Source organism: Parus major, chromosome 8, assembly GCF_001522545.3.
Source record: "Parus major isolate Abel chromosome 8, Parus_major1.1, whole genome shotgun sequence".
Classification (NCBI taxonomy): Eukaryota; Metazoa; Chordata; class Aves; order Passeriformes; family Paridae; genus Parus; species Parus major.
In genome coordinates this window covers 17,381,551-17,405,307 of record NC_031777.1, presented here as the reverse complement: position 1 = coordinate 17,405,307, position 23,757 = coordinate 17,381,551, and the positions used below count along the sequence as shown (strand labels likewise).

The 23,757-nt window shown below is 37.5% G+C and overlaps 1 protein-coding gene across 5 annotated transcripts in view; it reads right to left on the bottom strand.

Moving 5' to 3' along the window:
- Positions 1-6,445: 6,445 nt before the first annotated feature.
- Positions 6,446-23,757, bottom strand: part of TTLL7 (tubulin tyrosine ligase like 7) — a 66,330-nt gene continuing 49,018 nt past the window's right edge. For 3 of the 5 annotated variants that reach the window (XM_015636689.3, XM_015636690.3, XM_015636692.3), the window contains 5 exons: positions 21,969-22,103; positions 20,227-20,307; positions 16,299-16,459; positions 12,050-12,223; positions 6,446-8,778 (listed from right to left, as the gene is read on the bottom strand). In XM_015636689.3, the coding sequence (XP_015492175.1) occupies positions 8,658-8,778; positions 12,050-12,223; positions 16,299-16,459; positions 20,227-20,307; positions 21,969-22,103 (672 nt within the window). In that variant the 3' untranslated portion in view covers positions 6,446-8,657. Of the gene's footprint in view, positions 8,779-11,597; positions 11,717-12,049; positions 12,224-16,298; positions 16,460-20,226; positions 20,308-21,968; positions 22,104-23,757 lie in introns of all 5 variants that reach the window. The other 2 variants (XR_001523182.3, XM_015636691.3) reach the window with 2 other exon arrangements.

Sequence of the window (23,757 nt, the reverse complement as noted above, 5' to 3'; positions counted from 1 at the left end):
TGTTAAAGTAATTCCTTTACTGCCATTGCAGCACAAAACCTTAGCCCTTTGTGCTGAGGGGCTTGCAGCTGGAACTGGATTATTTCAGTGTTTTGAACAAGCAAAACCTGCAGGCTGAGAGAGCTCTCAGTGCTCAGAGAGGATCACTGTTTTTTACAAGCTTTCTCATGCAGACTTACAAACTAAAATACAAAGAGAGCCCAGCAGTAGAGGACTGGGAGGAAGAGGAGTTCTCTGCCTGGCCCAGACCCTGCTCTCAGCACCTTGCTGTTGGAAATGCGCAGCACTGGCAGTGTGAGAGCACAGGCTGCAGTGCCACCACGCTTTGTCACATGGCTCCATTGCTGTCAGATTTACACATAAAGTTCCTGAACTAGAAATAATCTCAACATTCAGTAGCCTAAGACTAACATGAATAGCAAACCTTAATATTGGATTTTATAGGTGTACAGACACAAGAAAGGAACATTGCTGGACTACAATTATGAGATGGAAGAGGCTCACTAGCAGGTGTGCAATGAAAGGGAAGTTGTTTCTGAAAAACACGACATTTTCTTTAAAGATAATAAAACACAATAGCACTGCACAGGAAAGTACAATTTATTGTTGCCTAAATAATTAAAGTGTTATACTTCCTGCTGAGGCTCTGCAAGCTAAGCTGCAACTCAGGTGAGGTACAAAGTCCTAAATAACAGCAATGCTGACATGACAATATGCATATGAGAGTTATTGGATGTTATGGTTGATACAAAAATAAATATATACAATTGTCCTCCTAGAATTGTAAAACAAGTTATATGGCTGCCAACTCACAAGAGTGTGTATACCAACTATATTTACTTGAATTGACTGTAATAACCAGTAAAGCTATCCTCATTGTGTTGTTCCAGACTGCACAAGAGAAAAAAAATTACTGTGAAATAGATCTAATCACTGAAAAAGCTTGACTGAGAGCCAAGCCTCTTCACAACATAGGTGTTTGTCAAGTAAGAGCAGACATCCAATTACTTCAGCATTCAAATCCTAAGTAGGTTTTCTATTATCATTAATAATACCTGAATTGGTGTACTTGAAAGAAGATACACAACAGGCAAAGGTATTGCAGAGTATACTAATTGGATACCATTTGGGCAACTGAAACATATTTTCTGTAAAAAAGTTGTATTCAAACACAGATAAGAACTTATACTTGGATAGTTTGAACATTGTTCCACATCATATGATGATTTATTGTTCTATTAAAGCTTTTTCCTCAAACCCAGACTTGTTAGCATTTGGAAGTTATAAGATATACAAAACCTACTGTTTCCTCCATTTGGGTGAGCTGGAGGTGGAAGGAAGGAAGGGAGGAAAAACTGCAGTGTCACAGCTTAGGAAGAACAGTCTGACTTAGCAACAACTTCCTCTACCACAGCGAGCAGCCCCCCTACTCTGACAGCTACAACAACACGTGCAAGAAGGCACCAACAGCTTGGAAGATGGCAAGTAAAGAGCTACTGTACTTACTCTGCTTTTCAAAAAAATTCCATTGCTACCTATGTTCCCATTATTCACCTCTTGTGAATAATGTACTGTCATACTCAGTGGTACACCTGTGGAGCAATGCATTTGGATTCTCAGCTGGTCAAAAGGCACATCACAGCTGAAGGAAGCCAGGGGTTCCTGTGTTTCAAAACAAAAGCAGAGGCCATGGTAACAGGAGAGGAACATATATGCTGAATCTACTGCAGACAGAAATAGAGGAAAGCACCAGCTCTCTGTGTGGTGTCCCACATAGGTTTAGTGAGTATAACCCAGCTGCACCATGTAGATGTAGGCAGCCATTCTGATTAATCTGGCAGTCCCACAGATTGACTGAATTAAAGCTCAGAAAGATGCTGTCAGGTCCATTTTACCAATACTTGTAGAAGTTATTTTAAGTGCCAGAGGAACATATTTTTCACCATGCCAGTAAGATTTCTCAGTTGCTTCTGGCTGCATAGTGTACTAAACACCAAAGCAACCAACAGCGTGACTGAAGTTAAACTGCCCCGCAGCACACCTGTCTACTACTGTGCCCTTTTGATGCAGCTACTTTGTTCAGGCTCTGAATCAGAATGAAAGAAATCAGATGGTTTGAATCCCACACGACTCTGAAAAAAGCTCATCACACCCATGAAGAGTACAAACCCTTCATGGCAGGGAAGAGACCTGACTCAGCAGAACACCTACAATCACCTAATAGGGCTGAATGGGAAAGTATAGGTGGGATAGAAGAAAGTCCAACTCTTCCAGTTGAGATTGTCAACTACTTACCAAAGTGGTCAGTTTCAAAAAAAAACTTGTCTAGTCTGCACAATCCCCCCCAGTTCATTAGTTACCAGAAAGAGTGTCCAGATCTCTGCACAGGACAATTTGTACTGCTTCTCATTGTCTGTGTTTAGTTGTTTGACAAACGCAATGCCTTTGTACAGGGCATTGTAAATCAATTATCTTACTGAGCAAACACTAGAACCAATGAAACCTATAGCTGTATGTGATCCACAGGTACCTGGACAAGCAAGCAACGTCACAGCTGCAGGAAAGCCACTTCAAGTGAGAGCATTCAGCACTCCAAGAGAGGTGCTTGCACAGAAGGGCTGCTCAGGACGCAGGTGCATTCTCCTGGAAACACATATTGAGTTCTCATATTTGTCTATTCTTGTACCAGATGCACCTTTGCTGAGCCCACTTGTGTGTGTCACTCAGAGCTGTATTTCTCTTTGCAAAGTAAATTAATCCCATCCCTCTTCTGCAAGGACAACCAGAGTGACAGTCTGATGCCTGGGTCAGATCAAATTTGTGCACTACACAGAAGTTTGAAATACAAGTATTGAACGACTTTTTTTTTTAATCTTGAAATTGAAAGCTTCTATTTAGAAAATAAGGTCCTCTATGTCCTTCTGATAAGCTTCCAAAAGAGACAGTGGATTGTGGGAAATGTTGTAAGAAACAACTGACTAGGTATAATGATATAGGATAGTCAGATAACACTACACCACTTACTTAAAAATTATATATAGCGTTAAGTGAAACCATCTGTTCTGCCATGGCAGAATTATTTGCCATAACAGCAAATAATTTCCACAAAGGTGGGCACAAGGAACAGTTTTAATGTGAAACCTCCAGGCTAATGTTTTTTTCTCACCATATCCCCTTACTTCTTATACCCTTTCTGGGCTCCAGTCTACCTCATGCCTGCCACCCTCAGCCTTGAGAGGCAGTGCTTTGCAGAGAGTGGGCTGCCCGTGCTGGCAAACACGACTGCCGTGGCACTGTGCTCGGCAGAGCTGCGTGACAGGAGCTGGGAGCAGCGCTGTTGTGAGGGCACAGCAGGAAGGGCGAGTAGGGGTCACTTCCCTACGCTCCCCTACCCTTGCTAATGCTGCTGATAGGTCCTGACAGGGGCCAGCACAGAGGGGACCGACTGCTGTGCAGCCACCTGAGCCAGCAGGGCATTCTGAGGCCACCCTGGGCACCCGTGTCAGACCCCATTCCGGCCAGGCATGGGCTGCACTTCACTCTGTGCTGCTAAAGGCAGGCTGACCCACGCCGTGGGTGCTCGGGGCCAATACACAGTATTGTATTACAGTAATACAGTAGCCTTAACTGCATTATTTTGTAGCATAAACTACAGCATCTGTGTTGAAAGGAGGGCAATATTAACAGTTCAGTATCAATAGTTTTCCTTTCTGCAAAAATGTTGCCTTTTGTTTTAAAGAAGAAATGAGCATGTTAAAAACATCAAGAATGTATCTGCCTTGATTCCCCACAAGCAGAGTCTTCTGTTCCATACACGTAAGTAGTAAATTACCCCCATTTCCTTAAGAGTCCTGAAGTGCTACAGGTATTGTCACACTAACAAAAACTCTTCTATGTTAACAAGAGATTTCAATAATGTAGGGAACTGCACAGAGGTGGATGACAGAGAACAAAGAATACAGATGCGGAATAACAACTAACACATGGGAATTTTACCACATACAGAAAAAATTATGTAGCAACAGGGAACAAAGAGACAGACACTCCCCCCCCTTATGCATCCAAAAGAGATCACTTTATTGTAGAAGTCACCCCCACTTTATACCTTTAATCTCAACCAGACAAAACCAAAATTTAACAGAAGGGCACCCGTTGGCTGGCTCAGCTGCAGACTGCTGTGTGACTGTCCAGCCTGCAGCTGTGCCTTTCCAACAGGGCCTTCTGGTGAACTTTGGTGAAAGCCTTAGCAACTTTAACAAATATAATCTCATATCCCACAAAATTATGAATGCTTTTAGCTGAAGTGAAAGTTTTTCCAATAACACCATTTACCAGCAAAACATTTCCTCCTGAAAATGGATTCCCATTGCAACAGCTTCAAGTTAATTATTAACAATGAATGCAAAACTAACTTGCAAATACTCATATTTGTTAACACCTAAATTAGATGCTATAATTGTCAATGCAAATAAGTCTTTTCACAGAATCACAAAATCAATTAGGTTGGAAAAGACCTCCGAGATCAAGTCCAACCTATACCAAACACCACTACGTCAACTAGAGCATGGCACCAAGTGCCACGTCCAGCCTTTTCTTAAAGGCCTCCTGGGATGGTGACTTTACCACCTCCCTGGGAAGGTCACTGCAGTGTCTAATCATTTCTCTGAAGAAATTCCCACAAATGTCCAACCTGAACAGCCCCTGGCACAGCCTGAGACTACATCCTCTTTTCCCATCACCAGTTGCCTGGGAGACCAGCCTGACCCTACCTGGCTACACCCTCCCTTTAGGGAGCTGCAAAGAGAGATAAGGCTGCCCACCCCTGAGCCCTCTCTTCTCCAGGCTAAACAACCCCAGTTCCTTCAGCTGCTCCTCATGGGACTTGCCCTCCAGACCCTTCACCAGCTCCACTGCCCTCCACTGGACACCCTGCAGCACCTCCATGTCCTTCCTGCGCTGAGGGGCCCAGAACTGGACACAGCACTCGAGGTGCCTCACCAGGGCCAAGTACTGGGGGACAATCACTGTCCTAGTCCTGCTGGCCATGCTGCTTCTCATATAAGCAATGATGTCATTGCCCTTCTTGCCCTGTGCTGGCTTGTCCCCAGCAGCTGTTGACCAGCAGCTCCAGGTCCCTTTCTGCCAGGCAGCTTTCCAGCCACTCTGCCCCAAGCCTGTGGCACTGCAAGGATTTCCTGTGAACCAAGGGCAGGACTCAGCATTTCTCTTTGTTGAGCCTCATACTCTTGGTCTCTGCCGATCAATCCAGCCTGTCCAGACCCCTCTGGACATACTTTTAGTATTTTCACTTGAATATACAGGGAAAGTCATAAACCATAAACTTAAGGTTTTACATATAGAAGTGAATTTGTTCTAGAACTCCTAGATCAGATAAATAACCTTTCAGATGTAATTTTAACCACTGAGTACTTTGTTTGCTTTTCAGTACAGAGAATCAGCACTTAGAGACTAATTTTTCTATAATGAGTATGAGACATTCTTTCTAGGCAGAACAATAACCCAAGGCCAAGGTCTAAAAATAGGTATCCTTATAATGTTCTTCAAGTAGCATTTCTTCCAACATCATTTAAGCAGCGGTTTCTAAAAGGTATTTTCCTTGCTCTGGACCTCAAATAACTCATGAATTCTTTGTAAATTTTAATAATCGGCATTTCCGAACCCATCTCTAGGCTGGGGCAGTACGAGCGCCGGGGCACGGTTCGTGCAGCCGCGGAGCCCGGTGAGCGCTGCCGCCGCCCGGGGCCGCCCCGAGCCGGCTCCCGACCCGGAGCGGGCAGTGCCGCCCGCTCCCGAATAATTAACTCTAACAACCGCGTCGCAGGGAATAAAAGGGCGATATTTTTGATTAACCAGCAGCGGGGCGGGCGGAGGTCCCGTTATTGATAAAGGAGGAGCTCAGCGCTCCCCCGCGCCTCGGCTGCCGCCTCAGGCGCCGAGAGCTGCACACGCAGCGGGCGCGCTCCAGGAGCTGCGGTACGCCGCCACAGACCCCATCGCCTCATGCCAGCCGTGTCGTAGCTAGGTAAAGATCAGCGCGGCTAACACCTCTCAGTGCTCCTCTGCCTCGCACGGCAGCTCGCAGGGCGCTGAACAGAGCCGGGACCTGGCCGCGCTGCGGGGCACACTGCGGGCGCTGCCCTCGCCTCCACGCTCAGATGAGCTCGCTGCTCCTCGAGCAAAGCCAGGCTGGCAGGGCCAGGGTGAGGGCGAGCAGACTCGCTGGCTAAAAGGCTGCAGGTGCTGCCACAGCAGAGCCTGCAGGAGCTCAGGGCCCCTAATTAAGACTTACTAGGACCACTGGTCTGATCACAAAGCAAATCGCTGCTTTTACAGAGGAAAGGGGTAACTGCTTCCACCCCCGGCACTAGCTGGAGGCTGGGCTACAGGTGCAGCCCATAATTCACCCGCAGAGCACACACGCTGGTTCTGAGGAGCTGCACCAAAGTGTAGCATGACGTTTATTGAAGGTATTGATTCACACATTATTAGGAACACATGACCGTTTTAGGAAAGGTTATCAGAAATGCAAATATATTAAGTCATGTCAGACGTAAACCACCATCTGGTCCACTTTTGTACATGCTAAATGTATTTCTTTTTTTTCTAGATTTGTCCATAGGGGTGGTTAATAGCCCTCTTTCTTTAGGCAGAGTATTCTGTACAGACACACCTGGCCCAGCACCGGCATTCAAAAATAGAAATCATAGTGAATTTTTATTTATTTTTTTTTTTAACAAGAAAAAAAAAAAAAAAAAGACACGTGAACCTTCTATCTTAAAGCTCTGTTTGAGTCGGGCAAGCTAAGCTGGAAGCTGATCTTATCCTTATGGCCAAAAGCAGAATACAATGGAAGCCTCCTCCAAGAAGAGAAAATTTACAGCTTTTATTAGGTGTTACAGATAACCAGAGTATGCTTTAATAGTCACTGTATAGACCAAAAGAGATATACAATTAATGTGAACATATTATATTACTGAACTAGTATTACCACAAAAATTAAAAAGACTTTACCAGACCAAAACACTGCTTTGATCTGGTAATCTCAAGAGGGTTTTTTATTTGTTTACAAATATTCTTGTTATAGATTCTGCAATTCTAGAGCTGAGGCACTACAGCACAGGCATCAAAAATCTCAACCAAATTCCCAGTTTTTATATATACTATGACTAAAACTTCTTAAAAAATCATTTCCATACAACTTCAATCTCAAATCTCTTAAGTCTCTTAAATTTGTCTTTAATTTTTGGATATCAAAAAACACTATCATACTTGCTCCTGAGGATAATTAGCCCCCAAATTATTTTTAAAGTATACCTGAAATACATTGATAATTTACAAACATGTTTCAGGGTTAAATGATTCATAAGTACACGATTCTTTGGTAAATAATAACTACTCTGTTCTTTACTCAGTTAAAAAACTTAATTATTTTTAAATCTAAATTAACTGATTTAATAATTATTTCTCTAATGAATAAGGCTCACATGGCACAATGCTGAGTGGGATGAATGGCTGTATGTATCAAAACCTGAATGATGTTTTCAGGCTACAAATCCTGTTAATACTAGGTTCCTGCTCTGGCTCATTTTGGTTTTGTGCTGTTCAGCCAGCTTCAGGAATCTAGATCTGAGTAAGAGCTTTCTAATGAATTAGAATTCCAACATTTAAAGGTGTCAGCAATCTAGAAAATACTGTCCATTGCAAAGATACATTCTACAGTAGGTAGTGGATTGCATGCTAAAAACTACAACAAACCGATTAGATTAAGTTTGAAATAATACATTACAGCTGCAGTAGTTCCTAAAAATGTCTGCTTTACCACTTATGCAGTGTAACAGAAAACCTATGCACTATGCATGCATGTGGAGCTGAGGATGACTGCTTGCTCCCAAAGGAAACCTAAAGGCACAGGACACAGGTAATGTGAATGAAAACCTGGAAACAAACATTGGCTTCCATTTTATTAGGAGAATCCAATTAGGAGGTGAATACCTAAACTGATATTTTACTGTTTGTGTACTAGATGCCTTCACTTTGGCTAGAAGATACTAGATCATGTCCTTTAAGAAAAAATAAATTTAAATAGATCTTGTCATTTCAGAGGAGAAATAAAAATATATCTGCTTTAGGTTTGGCTTACAGAGGTTTGGGATTTATTTTAAACATGTCCAAGAACTGATCTGATATTATTTTTGATAACTGTTACAGTTTTACTGTTCCACTAGAGTTTTTAATTATCTGCTTTGTTAAAGGATAAATTACATTTGAGACAATAAATAATATAGTTTACAATAAATAATTTTCAAGTCAAAGTATTGTACTTACAAAATAATATAATACTGTAATAGAATCTTCAACAATTTCATTTTATATATTCTGCAGCAAAAATAACATTTCTAGTAGGAAGGAATTACTTATAAACCTAGCAAGATCTACACATTCACATGTGTGTGTAAACAACTTAACGAGGTTTATTATGTTCCCAGAAAAGCTATGCTTTTACAGTAGGTTTTCAGCTAGATTTTATTATAATATAATGGTAGGAAATATAGAACAGTGCTTATGTTTAGCTCCATCACAAGTTAAAAAAAAAAAGAAATGGAGTGCAATTTACAAGCAGCAATTTTCCTTTTACTTCACAAGTGACTGTATCTGTGTGTTAACAAAATGTTAGGGCGAGGCATTCCAGATGAACTGCAGCTAAGTTTGGATGAGGATGATTTCAGGATGAACAGTGAAGGCCTTGGCAATAAATACCTAGAAAGGATATGAAAAATACAGCAAAGTTTACAGACAAAGCAATATTCAAGAGCAAAAGAATTAGTTGTTACTGTGCCAGACTTTGTAATTGGTATGTGTGAAAACTCAGTACATTAAATGCTATTTATGAAACACAGAGGGCAATAGGCACAAACTAACTCAGAAAAGGAATCTAAACTCTGTTGTATGGGGATTAAACATCTTTCCAGTCCTTTATATTTCAAGCCATGAAATAAATAAACAATGGAATCCTGTGTAAACAACAGAATCCTGTTTAATTTAAACTGGTCAAAAACTGCAAATGACATTAACCATTTTATAAAAGTTAGATTGAAAAAAAAAAACCAAACTGATTAGAGAATGAAAAAGATTTTCAGCTTTGCTTTCCAGATCTAATGTTCTAAGAACAGACATGTTATCATCACTACCTTAGTAAAGGAAGAAATTATCCTACAACCTAGTAATTCACATCAGTGACAATTTTAAATTCAGGCAACTGTATAGCTTGTATTTCATCTAATAATAAAAACAGTAGTTTATCATGTGCCTAATATTAATTCTTAAATATTTTCATGCTGTAGTTACCTAAAAGTTAAATGTAGAAGTCAATTAAGTGTGCAAAAATAACCTCCATACTAAATCAGAATTTCACAATGAATTATGTCAATGTTAGGATGGATTAACACAACACACTGTATAACCTATTGCTTAAAAATTCTTGTGCAATTCCAGTGAATCATCTTGATTAATGATAAACAAGAAGTTAAAAGACTGGTCAGACCAATCTTATGGATAGAAACAGCAGTACTGTGTCAAGGGGAGACAATCTATATGAGAAAGTGTACACATGTGCTCTGTTTAAGCTTGAGAAAAACTTTATCAACAATATATTTTTAAAAGCATTTGTGAAAAAAAAAAAGTCTGATTTGGAATGGATTGGTGGTGAGCTTGACAGTTCACTGTCACCAGACTGAGTCCTACCTTTGCTTGATGATACAGTAAAAAACTAATACTTCCCAGAGAATATGCCATGTAACAGAGAAGGTCATTTAGCAAGCTGTAAGGACCGAGTGGTAGATTTTTTTGTTATTTATTTAATTTTTTTTTGTAACACAGGTTAATTTATGACTTTTACACAATTTGATTTTAGCTATTTTTTTTAAGAGACTTTGCTATAGTTTTTGAGCAGTCCTTTCATTTTATTTACTTCAAGGATTTACAGTTAAGAGATAGAACTGAAAAGAAATTTGAGAAGTTGTTAAAGAACTCTGCAGCAGTTTTCATTATCATTTTATCTCTCTCTGTACAAACAAATTTTCCCAGCTAAAGAGCTATCTATTTTTAAACTGTGAAAGCTTTAGTTTCATAAACTTTTGTTTCTTAAGCACAAACAAAATTTAAAATTGGTTTGTGCTCAGAAAACACAAAGTTTTTCAAATTAGATTTTATAAAGTCTTGAAAAAATTCACTTCTCATACATATATTACATTATACTCTAATATTTTCTTGCACCACATAATTTTATGAAGAGTCAGGAAAACTATTATTAGTAGTAGTGGAGATTCATTAAAAACAGAAACCTAAGTGAAATGTGTAACACAGGTATTGTGGTTCTCCCATTTCTAGAAAAGTAGTTCATTGCCATTACAATTGTGGGCCATAACAAACAAGAGAATTTGTTTCCGAATGTGTCTTTCATTTCACAAATTCAGAATATCATGGGTAACTGGCATATTGCTGTATTCATGTCTAGATGAAACATTTATGGAGACTAATATAAAAACTGTAACTTTAATCTATCAGAGTTGTCCTGACACTCCATTACTGATATTTAGGATATAGAGGGCTTAGATTCCTCTAGCCTATGAAATTTTTTAATAACTTCCATTCAACATCCAGAGAAATACAGAAACTGGAGCAGAGAAAGTTCTCTTGGACCATCCCTTTCACTGCATACCAAATGCAGGCCTGTTAGCTGAGTACATTAGAGTAGTCTGATCAGTTTCAATAGTTTGTGGTTGGTCATGATGTAAAATTTTCTGCGGTATTAACAGTAAAGGCAATAAAAATTTTGATATTTTCTAGTCTTAGCTAATGCAAATGACTTTACCATACTTCTGCACTAACTCAGTAGGTGTTAATATTGAATGTGACTGGTTTGTGGCTAACATACTTCTGCTATTGCTGTGATCAAACAAATTTAGGTTCTGGTTGGCTTTAAATTATGTTAGAGTATTTTAAGATCCATATGTCAATAACACATGGGTCAAGTGTATCAAATAACTAGTCTGAGATATATCAAGTAAGCAATTAAGTCATAAAATAAGTTTAACAGATAATATATCAAAAATTTATTTTTCACATAATATTTAACTCACAAAGCCCTTCTATGTAACAATATATGTAAGATAATTAATATAAACAAAGCATTTGTAATTTTATATACACAATAATTAAAATGGGATAGCATTTGGATCCTAAGTAATTTAAAATTGACATTTAATTCTCTGTCTATGACTGTTTAATTGCAAATTGTTGACTGCCACAGTTGGAGCATTCTAAGTAATCCAATAGAATTATATTATTAATAGTAATACTGATAATATTATAGTCCCTATTGTATCCAGTTGGGGAACTAAACCAGCCAATGGAGAGTCAGGTAAGTGCCAAATAATTCTTTTACTATATGATGCTGTTTTGCAAGGTTTGAAAATATATTTGTGCTCCATAAGATGGAATAATAAAATTTTCAATCTATAGGTTTTGGAAATTAACTTTGCAAAACTGTGCAATACAGTAAATCAGGTGGCACTTACCTGACCCTTGGCTGGAGCTGTGCCCCTATAGCATCCCACTGCGAATGTGAAGCCTGAAGTATCTGACATGTTAGGATACCTCTAGGAATGCAAATCTGGAAACAGTGATTTTGAGGGATCTGAGAAGGGGAAGAAAGGAAATTTTCAGTTCACTTTATGGAAAGCCTTTGCTGCAGCTAGTTAGGCAGTAGGCAATCAAGAGTTTAATATGTATACTTTCGCACAAGATGTGTATGTCAAGTTTTCTTTTGTTAGCACTTCATGACTGGGGTACTGAGATGAGAATGACTGAAAGTCAGGATCAAGGGAAATTTGGGGGAGTTTGCTGGGTATTATTCTTAAATACAGAGGGAACCAGACTTAAAAGTTTAGTGGTAGCAACATGGACTAAAACCTATTCCAGTACTATCCTTTATACGCATAATTTAGGAGGAAAATATTCAAATTTATACCTTGTATCATCCCAGTGGTGGCTCATCCCAGTTGGGGATCCTCTTGAATCTGATGAAAGTTTGTAAACTACCAGCAGGCAGTGTTTACAAAGCTGTACTATTCGTTGGCAGCACTGGAGTTGCTCAGGAGTCACTGCCTCTGAGCCTTTACTGAATATGGTTTCCCAAGAGCTCCTATTATGGAAAAAGAAACAAATTCATGGTCTCTGTCACAGATTCCAACCTAAGAGCTTTACTGCTTTATATCAGATTTAACAACAGAGGAACAAGAGAAAAAACACAACCTTGTGAGCGTACAGGAAAGGTTTCTAATATTTAACACAAACACTGGCAGATGCTGAATCCGAAACAAACTAAGAAGTTAATCTTTATATGGGAAATGTCCACTGCCATTTTGCATTTGGTCTGTTCCCTGAAGTGTTTACAGAGCCATTACTTAGGTTTAACCTGTAAAGAGTTACTGTCACAAAACTGTGTATTTTTCTTACAATAAGAATAACACAAAACACTTACTCTTTTTAATAGGCTACCACCTGAATGAAATTATGATATTAAAGGAATTAATAAAAGAAATGCATTATTTCTAAATGTCCACACAGCATAATAATACTTTTATGGTAAGTACCTGATACTAAGAAACAAATATGAAATTAATTTACAGGAGATAAGTATGTGCTCTGCTTCCTTACCCAAAAAATCATATGAAAAGGGTCTCTCAGTTTAGTCATTCAAATACTGCTTATTATTTCCTCTGGTCACATGAGGTTGGTTATCTACAGTTAAGTGCAAATTGCAAAGTACATCTATAGAAAAATTTCTTTTGTTTTCTTAAGAAGCTATTTTTGGGGGGGAAAATAAAAGCCACCAAGGCCTACCACACCAATATAAACCAGGTGTGTTTCAGCACAGGAGACTACAATAAATAGTTCTTTGCATACACCTCAACATCCTTGTTTGTGCAAAATTCTGACCAAATTACAGGTCATGGTGCTTGTGAAGACTTTTTTTGGACAAAATCATTATCCAGTAGCACAGATGATATGTAAGCTTGAGCTTTTTTGTTTGTGAGGAAAATTTGCTGCATCTGGCTCCAACATAGCATCCACGCCAATTTAGCCTTGCTCACAGAGAGCAGCAGTAGATTTCACAATGCTGGTATAGAAAGCATTAAAACAACATCATAGAACCAGCCTATTCACTCCTGCCTAGTAAGAATTTTTTTTTGCTGCATTTCACTATGAGGGTGGTGAAATGCTGGCACAGGTTTCCCAGGGAGGCTATGCACACCCCAACCCTGACAGTGTTCAAAACCAGGTTGGATAAGGCCTTGAGCAACCTGGTCTACTGGGAGGTGTCCCTGTTCATGGCTGAGGGGGCAGGACTAGGTGATCTTTAATGTCCACTCCAACCCCTTAACATTGTATGATTCAATGATTCTATGATTAGGATGGAATTAAGACCATTAATGACTAGAAGATGAGCTGTATGTATAGCTAACTGATTTGTCAGCCTGGCTCCTCTGTCTAGATGGTATTTTCCAGCTGAAAACATTCAGTCCTACAGAATTTTCATTGCAAACATAAATTTCAATGATGCAAGCATTTGTCCCTAATTATCATTCATACAATTGTTTAAGAAGTATTGTTTGTATACATGTAAACAGTTTAATTTCACAAACTGAATAATCATAGAATCATTTAGGTTGGAAACGACCTCTTAAGATCATTGAGTCATAGTACTACTTTAATATATTTTTTTCAATTATTTTCTGTCTGGGAACAGTCCATATGTATTTTTCATAAAAATTAATCTATTGTCTTCAGTCTTTCCTCATGAAATCATGTTGGAAGAAGGTAGCAAGATGACAGTCTAAATGTTACACTCATACAACAGATTCACATTGCTACACATAATTATATTATCATTCACTCCATAAAACTCAGAAATCCTGTAGAAGAAACTTTCCTGATAAATTCCTTAGGTTCTGGACTTGGTGATAACTTTTCTACAGGTAAGAGGGATTTTTTCAGTGACAATAATATATGGCCTGCTGCAACCATGGCTGACTATGAGCTAGTGCTATATAGTTACCCTAACAACAAAGATTTGGAAACATACACATGAATTTTAATGAGCTTCCATATAAATGTGCCTGTGCAACCTCCCCCATGTGTCAGACAGATTCAGTTTATTCTCCATTATACTACAATCAACAGGGTTCAGAATTCTGTTTCCTAAGTTTAATTGGCTAAGCTGTAACTTTAGCTTCCATACGTTAGTAAGAAATCACAAACTCCTGACCAGATACAAAAAAGAGCATTATACTGGAATGTGCAATGTGGCCAATTATATATTATTATTTTTATAACCATCTCAAGTCAACTGGTTCTTCTAGTTTTCTTCTATTAGTTTTAATTGTTTATTATACAGTAAAACAAATGAACCTTTATGAAACCCTCTACATCACCTTTTTTCAATGAGATTTTCTTTGTTCTTTCTTTTCATTAAAATAGTAAATACCTAGAAGAGATGTAACCAGCAAGAGGAAACCTTAAGGCCATTAGCTCCACTATTCTCCCAAGGCATCTATCCTACGAACAGTGAACATACTACACTCCTTAATGTATTTTCATATAGTAATGTTTTTTTTCTGAATCAGCACATTAACACCCCTTTCCCAACACATTTCTCCAAAATCTACACAAGCCCTATGTTTATTCCACTCTGTTCTTTAAAATGGCACAATGAACTCTTGGGGAAGACAGACGAAAAGCTGGCCTCTCTGCTACAGATGTGCTGTCGTGAGTTCTCAGTTGTGTGTTATGAGGCAAGAAGGATGCTTGTAACTGAATAAACAAAATACTGGCAAGGTGCAAACAGCCTTTTTGTTTTCTTCCATGAATTCTGTATTATCCATAACAAGTGTATCACATGCAGAGTGATCACTACACATACTGGATATTTATATATTACTTTTACAGTATTTTTAGAATCTATTATGTAATAACTCCTCTTACAAGGAACTGGATCTTTATCAAAGAATAGCTCCACCTATAATATTTTATGACAACAAAAGACTTGAGTTTGTACTGAAGACTTCACACACCTCTGCTAGCATGAAGAAAAGAAAAAAATGTGAAGAATCTTAACAGCTTACACAACAACAAGCTTTCAGCATGAGAAGATGATGGTACAAGACCTGTTGATCTTTTGGATCACTCAGATCCCTCTTATTATTATCCATTTTCTTGGGAAACAATTAGCAAGGACAATGTGCAAGTTCTCCACATATGATAAATGACTATATGTGAACAACATATTGATTTGATTCCTTTGTACATACAATATCCAGCAGCATACTAATTGTTGTAGTTCATTTTCAATACGTCTTTTAGACACCTTATGCAAGCTAATACAACCTCCTCCCATTCTTTGTGCATTTTATATACTAACAGATAAAATATCCCTTTTTTGTATGCAATATATTTCATATTTGAAAAATTGTATTCTTATTTTATGAATAAATTTGTGGGTGGGAGGAATTGTTTTTATGATATTTTATATGATACTTTATATGACTCCCCAAACCCATTTTTCTACCAATGCCTTTGATTTCAGGAACCTAGATTCTGAAGTGTAGGTTATTGAACATATATATACGCCCATTTCTTTTCTTCGCTGTAGAAAACTTGTATTTGCTACCCAAACCAAAAACACCTGCTTACATGGACATTTCAAATTCTGCATATACTTAACTCTCTAACAGTATGGGAAACAGAGAATGTAATCAAGCACAGAATTTTGAACTGTTTATTAGTAAATCACAGAAGTGACATTGCATCTGGTGTGAGATGTCAACTGCACTTGTGACTGAACTCTACTTCTGAGTCTGGAGCTCAAATACAGGAGCCCACATACAATGATTTCTGTTGATGGCAAGTCCACGTTTGACACAGTGGTCTGGCCTTTACATCATACACCATCCAGTAAAAGAGTTGACTGAAGGCTGAAATATTTTGAATAATAGATTTTTTTCCTTAGATTATTATATTTGTAAATACATTACTAAATGTTTGATTCCATTTCTGAAAAGGTTGACCTTGATTGCTAGATTTAATTCTACTATATATAATTAAGTGCTTTTAAAACGAGTTCAATGTATTACATCATTCTTGTGAATGAAAATGAGCAACGAATATGCCAGTATTGATTGTCATTGTGAAGTTATGAAGAAGAAGAAAAGTCTTACCCTGAATTACAGAAACAGTTCCATAGGCCTTGACCATGGCTCCAAAGTAAGCGATTAAATACACGGTTAAAAAGACGGTGGAGGTGTAAATTTTCAATGTCTGGAGCTTTCCAGACATGCTGTAGAACTGCACGGACACTTGTCCTGACTATATCCAAAACCTACAAAAGAGCATTCCAAGTAAATCAAATACATTTCCCAAAATCAAAGACATTTGGGCAAAAAATCCCCAGCTGATGGTTGATGCCCTGCACACATTCAGACAGCTATCCCTATACAAATGACTGCATACCTGTACATTCCTACAGAGGTCTGGGGTTCATTTCCATGCATTCATCAGCTAACTTTTATTATATTTTCTTTCTGTTAGTAACATTTTGCAAAGCCAAATCAAAGTATTTTATTTTTATTACCAAAAAGTTAATTTTGTTTTTTCAGTCTGTTCAATACTAGATTGTTAAAATGGCAGAAAGGGTAAAAAGAAACAAAATGGACACAATTAAAGACTAGAAGCAACTTAATTAACCCAAGTATTGTATATCTGCTTTTTCTTCTCCCTTGTAAAATACCATCTATTTTATAAAGAACTAAAATGTCCCAAAAAAACTACAAACTGCCTTTGGCTTAATGTCTGTTTAAGCTCAGTGTCACTGTGAATCAAACCATATTAGTGTACCTGGCAGGAGACAGTGTAGTGAAATCAGTAAGAAAATAATCAGCAAGATATTTAAAACAGAAACATTTATAGATGTGCCATGGATTTATTACATACAGACTACATTTAAATGCAAGAGCACAAAGGCTGAGCTCATTCAGTATAGTGCTAGACAGCTGCAATCCAGTTTACCAGAGCCCTGCATACACCTTTGCACATCCCACTGAACTGGGGCATGGAAGGAAGGTGGAATTCATCGTGCCTGCTTTTAAATATCTGGACCTTCTCTTAAATCAATCCTCTATGTTCTCTTCATAATCCCTGGAGAGAATCAGACTCCAAAGTGTCTTGGATTCTGTCTGTTTAGATATTATCTATAAGTCTGGGAATAGTTTTGTGACCAATGTAGTATTTAGGCCCCATATTGACACTCTGAATGATGTAAAATCTGTCCTACAAAAAAGCCTACAGTGCATGTAAACTATCAACAAAAAAGCCAGTTAAATCCATGACATTTCCTTTAAAGAGAACACCCTCTCTGCCTCTTTTGCATAACAGCATCTTCCAAAAAACCAATCAGACTCAAGTAGGTGGTAAACAGATGGAGGTACTTGCTAATTTGGTGTAAGATTTTATAAATTAGAAGGTACAATGCTTTCCCTGGAAACTTTCAGATATGTAGGACAAAATGATTTTTGTGCTGAATCGTGGTTCTCAAAAGGTGAAATAGATTTAGTAGAACAGTAAAGTATGGAAGAATGGCATGGAATTTCAATTTTTGGGTCCTGCATAACAAACTGTTGTTTATAAATTGTTTGACAATGAAGGAAGAAAAGCTTAAATAAACAATATGCTTGTAATAGCACAAGGAAGCTGTGTAGTATGCCTAATGGGCAGAAAATCTATAGAGACCTAATAATGAGAGCCTTGATGAAATATGGTTTTTTCCATGTTATTTAAACTTTTATTGAAGACCTGGGATTACTGTGCATGCACAGGTCTTGCAGTAACTCCATGCACATAATAACCCGAAGTAGATACAATACTGACCTCTCTGAATCTCTCTGAATGTAGGTGTCCAATGCACTAAAACCCACACCCATGGCCTACTCCTCCCAAAGAGTGAGATAGAAAGATACTAAAATGTAAGGGTGCTGATCTTTTTTACTGACAGCAGGAACTAAACCCAGGTTTTGGACTGTCCCATGCCTGTAGCACAGGCCCAGACTTTCAGACACTTCCTTAGCAGCATTAGCCTTCATGGTCCCCAAGCCCTTTTCATTGTGTCTCACCTGTCCAAGGCATTCCCACACACAGTCAGTATCTGTGGTCAAACACACACCTGGAACAGCTGACTCCCTAAAGCACATAAAGATCAGCCCTACATTCCTTTGCAATGTTACATCGACTAATACTATCTCCCTGTGTGAAAAAGAACAATTCCAACCTGTATAGACTCTCTCACTAGTCCAAAAGACATAAGCTAAGAACAACGATGCCAGTGTAAAGCTTTTTCTTTCACTGTAGTATCTGGAGTTGAAGAAAACTAAGAACTGAACATCTTAGAGCAAGCCACAGGCTGTCAGGTACTCTGGGGAAAAAAAAAAACTTTCTTGCTGTTTTACTGTGCTGATATTGCCAATATGCCAGAACAGGAAATGTGCCAGTTAATTGTCCTTAATTTGCAAACATTGCAAAAAAAATCATCCATTTAAGAATGAGACAAGGCCTTGCACAAGAGCTGGACCTTCATGAAACCTACATCTTCATTTTTCTAAGTTAATTTACCTAGCTTGCCTTCATCTTTCTGTTTCATTTACATCATTTACTTTAACAGAACAAATTATCTAGGTATAATAGAACAGATGTTATGAAAGGGCATATTCAAAACCCTCTGGTAACCATCAAAACACTTTTAAAGAAATTATGTAAAGTGATGCAACATGAAGCAGTGATAACTCTTCCCTTACCAAAATCTCTTTGTATTGAAAGTCTTAGAGGTTAAATTTCTTTTTAACATGAATTGATATAATTGGTTTACTCTCAACTTACTTCTCAATGCCTCCTGTACCCACGCTGTAATGCCAGAATATTACACACTAGAAATATAAGTGCAAGTTAAATTATCCAATATCATGTTGAATAATTGTTAAGCAAATACAGCTGTCAGGGATGAACATTGGGAAATCTAGTACATTGCCCAGGTATTTTCTTCTTGCGTGTTAGAATTTCCCAATAAGTGCAAAGGGGACTGAGATTCTGTTTTGTATTTCACAAAGTTGCAAAAGGGACCTTTGAGACAGATTCCTTACTTGCATAAATATTCTACACCTTGTTCATTTCTCCTTCACCCACCTCATTGGAATATAAAACATACTTCTTTCAAATCAACAAAAGACATTTGGCAGTCCTCAGCTGCAATGTCATTGTCAAAGTTAATCCGTTTTTATAAACTACCCTTCTAAGAATAACTATCTGATTGCTTGAAGGGATTGAGGTTAAAAGCAGTTAAAAAAAAAAAGGCAAATCATTTCCAGTGCAAGCAAAGATGAAGGGCTCACTAGTGCTTCAGTGTAAGTCTCCTAAAGTTGTAAAAGATGTCCTCTCAAGAACAGCAAAAAATCCACACTTCTGATTGTGCAGTTTTTGCAAGTAACAGCCTGGCACATCACTCTCTGTCATCCTGACTTTGTACATGTGCCCTTGGTTTAACGTGACTGCCAGTCAAGTAAAGGGCAGAACCACCCTCTATTGGAGGCTTTCTGAAATAACACTTAAAGGAGAAAATTCTTTGCTTGGTAGGTGCCTTTTTTATTCAACATGATCTAGTCTAATGCTGTGGCACACAGTATTAGTGGGTCAAATTCTTGAACAGCCAAGTGCAGTATCAGTGCCTCTAGTGGAGTTTTAATATACCTGGTCTGAAACTGCTGACTGGTGTAGCCCTTATCAGTCAAATCTGCCGAGGGAATACCCTTCTAAAAATGTTTGTTACGACTTAGGTATTTAGGCACTACTCACTTATTTGTTTCCTTTTTTTTAGCAGACTAATTTTTTTAGAAATTGAATTTGAAATTATAATCCAGAATAATCATGCTTCTCCAAATATGGATCAACACAATGTCCCATAGTAGAATTAATGTATATCTATATTAGTACCAATAGCCAGTATTTTGGCATCTCAAGTAACTCCCAGCTATGGCTAAACACCAGTAGAAACACTGCTATGCATCTACTTTAGATGACCTTCTGAAAATGAAATCTGTCACTTACTTTTCGTTGCTTTGCTGAATCCAGTTTTACCAACCAATAGGATGACACTTTTGTTTTATGATACTTCCAGTTATCCATAATCTGTGATCATTGTAAAACACAAGACAAAAAATACACATGAAAACAACTGAAAGCTGCTCTTTCATTCACAAGTACTCCTAACGCTTAAAAATGCATCTTAAAGATTGCAGTGAGAAGTTTCCTCTAAAAGAAATAGAAAAATATTTGCAAATTTATGTATTTATGTGGGGCAACATTTGCAAAGATCTGTGTGGTGCTTCAATTTAATGCTACCCTCTTTTCTACCTAATTCTGACAATTACGCACTACAAAGCAGTTTGAAAGTTGTCTTGACTGTCTCAGCTCACATTTTTTGAAAATAGTAAGTTAAATAATGCATAACTGCTGATCTATTTAAATAGTGAGGAGTTTTGCTGCATATGGGACATTAGACATACCTGGGAATCATCCTTTCTATAAATAATCATGTATGAGCTGCAGCACCAACACTCTGCTTTCACAAATCTAGGTGCTACCAAAATAGCTCAAGCTATGAACATACATTTTTATTCTCCTTTTGGTTTCTTATCTTTCTACTCTACTCCCGGCCTTCAACAAGTTCTGTCTCAGCAGCACTCGCTTTCCTCCATGATGAACTATTTCCCATCAGGAATTGGCTATGGCCAGGTGAATTTTAGAAGCATTCTCCCACAGAAGGGTGCAGGGCTCCCCAGACTGGCACTGAGTGAGGAAGCACAGCCAGACGGAGCCCCCTCACACAGAACTGCAGCAGGGACAACATGGAATGAAGCCTTCCAGTTCTGCTTCTGAGGAGCCCAATCTGCTGGTTGTGAATACTATCTTCCACCATCACCAAACCAACCATCACTACAGAAGAGGTTGTTTCCACTCCAATGTAGCTGCAGAGATTACTAGAAACACAATCAACATTCTGGAAGCTCACAGAGCTTAGGACATTTCTGGTCAGATAATAAATCAGGTGAATTTTAACACATCAGGGACTATGCTCACTACATCAGAGCACAAGTATTAATTTGAATCCTTTCATTTTTCTTCTAAACTGAGAACATCTATCTTTATTTTTTTCTTTTCCATCCTGTTAGCTTCTTTACATTAAATATTTACAAGGTATTTAGACAGCAGGCAATTTCTGCTTATATATATTAATATAAAGTATTGGGCTTTAATTGACCTTTAGTTTGGAATTGTTTCACATGTCTTTGATACCAAACTACAAGGCTCAGGACAACATTAGATGTGAGGAAGGCTGATTTGGTAGACTACAAGTGCCAAAAGGTGCGTGACTGGTGTTCTTTATGACCCTCAAACCTCCATTCTGCCTGCAGCATACCATTCTGAATTCTCTAGCATGCCTGCCTGAGAGCAAGTTAAACAGCTATTGTGTTTTAAAAATATCAGATGAAATATGAATTGTAACATCCTTTTTGGCTTACTTAAAAGTTTGAACTTTCTCTACAATGAAAAACTGAATTTTCCTAACCCTCCTGATTACTTCTCATATATTTTATAAGGACATAGGAATGTTTTCAGTGAAAGCATGCAAATCTCCAAGCTTTCAAATTCTTTTGAGTTATTCTGAGTTCTGGAAGTTTTAGGGCCACAGGAGCTAATGAATCATAGATTGAGCTTTTTACTTTCCTTCATTTCAGTAGCCTAAACAGTGTCTAGCTTGTTCTTCTTTCTTATTTATAGATACTTACATCTTCTATAATTAATTCAGATTCTTCATTTGTTTTTCCTGGGAACTTGACTCTCAAGTCATTGATAAGGAGAAGAGTCTCTTTTGTCAAAGCAACTTCTTGCTCTTTTGTTTTCTGTTGCAGCAAAGACTCACTCTAAAAGCCAACACAAAGCAGAGAAAAACATTTCAAGTGTGCCATTAAATCACACTGCAAAGATGTTTGCTTGACAAAAAAAAATTCTAGACTGACATAAAATATATTATTAAAGTGGATAGACATTATCTAATACAGAACTAATACATATCATATACATTAATGCATCACCATTACTTAGAGTTGTCAAGAAATGCAAGAAAAACAGTTTAAATATATTTGTTTGAAATAGAATAAACAAACATATATTCCATATTTATGGTGCCCACAATTCAAAGTATAAATTTGAAATTGAGATAACAGACTTTGAATTTAAATTCAACATAATGAAAAATATTAGTCATAAAAAGCATCCTTTCAGTTCCTCACTTCAACAATTTAATATAAACTGGCAATATATCACCAAGAGCCAAGATTTCAGGAGGCATTAAAAAGGACATTTTTCTCCTACTTTAGTCAGTAAGGGGTCTGACAGTGTCTTCAGTTGTCCAGAGTTCTGATAAAGCATCAGTGTTTTTTACACCGACCCTGATCTGACCCCCTGCAGTGTCTGCAGAAGACCATCTCTGGAGGATTTGGGGGTCTTCTTTAGAACATGACACACTAGTTAGAAGTGTTTCTGATCCTTTTCCTTTACTTTCACATACTTGTGCACTTTCACACTTGCAAGACCAAGTCAGTTTAATTTTAACATTTTTCAAGAGTGAAATTCGAAATTTTTAAGCACTTCTAATTTTTGTATCCTGTAACAACTACAATACATAAGGATATTTTTATTTGAGTGATAAGTATTTTCAAGCACAAAAAAATACTTTAGTATTTATATATTTATATTTGGTGTAATAAGATAGCAAATATTTTCAAATCCACTTTTGTTTATAACTCCTATAAGAATATGTCTGTAATTCCCAACTATAAATGATTTATTTTAAATGATGTTTGCCTACATTTAGAACATCTGGATCTCAGCAGACTCCAAAAATGGAAGTGTTCTGCTCTTTTCTTGACCAAAGGATAGATAAACTAACACTTCATCATGCACAAATGATTTCGTCTTAGTAAGTCACAGTTTATCAATTTTAATGTTATTCTAGCAGTAATATATATTATATTATTCTTAGTTGCAAAAATAATTATGAACAGAGTCCCATTCAGAATACAGTGCTTAATTATAAGTAGCTGTTATCCATTCTGTAAGTAATTTTTTTCACATCACTTTTAGGAAGCATGACCTATGCTCTATCACCCAAAGTAATTGTTCTGCACATCAAGATCATTTCTGTGGTGAAGCTTTCTCAATGAAAAAGAGCTTATGCTTTCTTAATAATGTTAATTTAAGCGAGTAGCCCATTTTTAACATCAGATGGTAAGAGACTGCTTTTAATCTTTCAGTAATTTGTATTTGATATAAAGTTAATGTGAATAGAAAAATCCATATTAGCACTGTCTCATTAAACTCTCAGAGTACATCATGATGATAAAAGGGTACTTTTTAAACTTGAGATAGCTAATGTGATAAAAAATACCTTTAACGCCTTTAAAAACCTTTAAATTAACCTTTAAAAAATACTGTTGTTGTGAAGACACAATCTTAATGTCCTTCCTATTCTAGTAGCTGACTTTAAAGATGGAAAATCCACGTTAAGGAGTATTT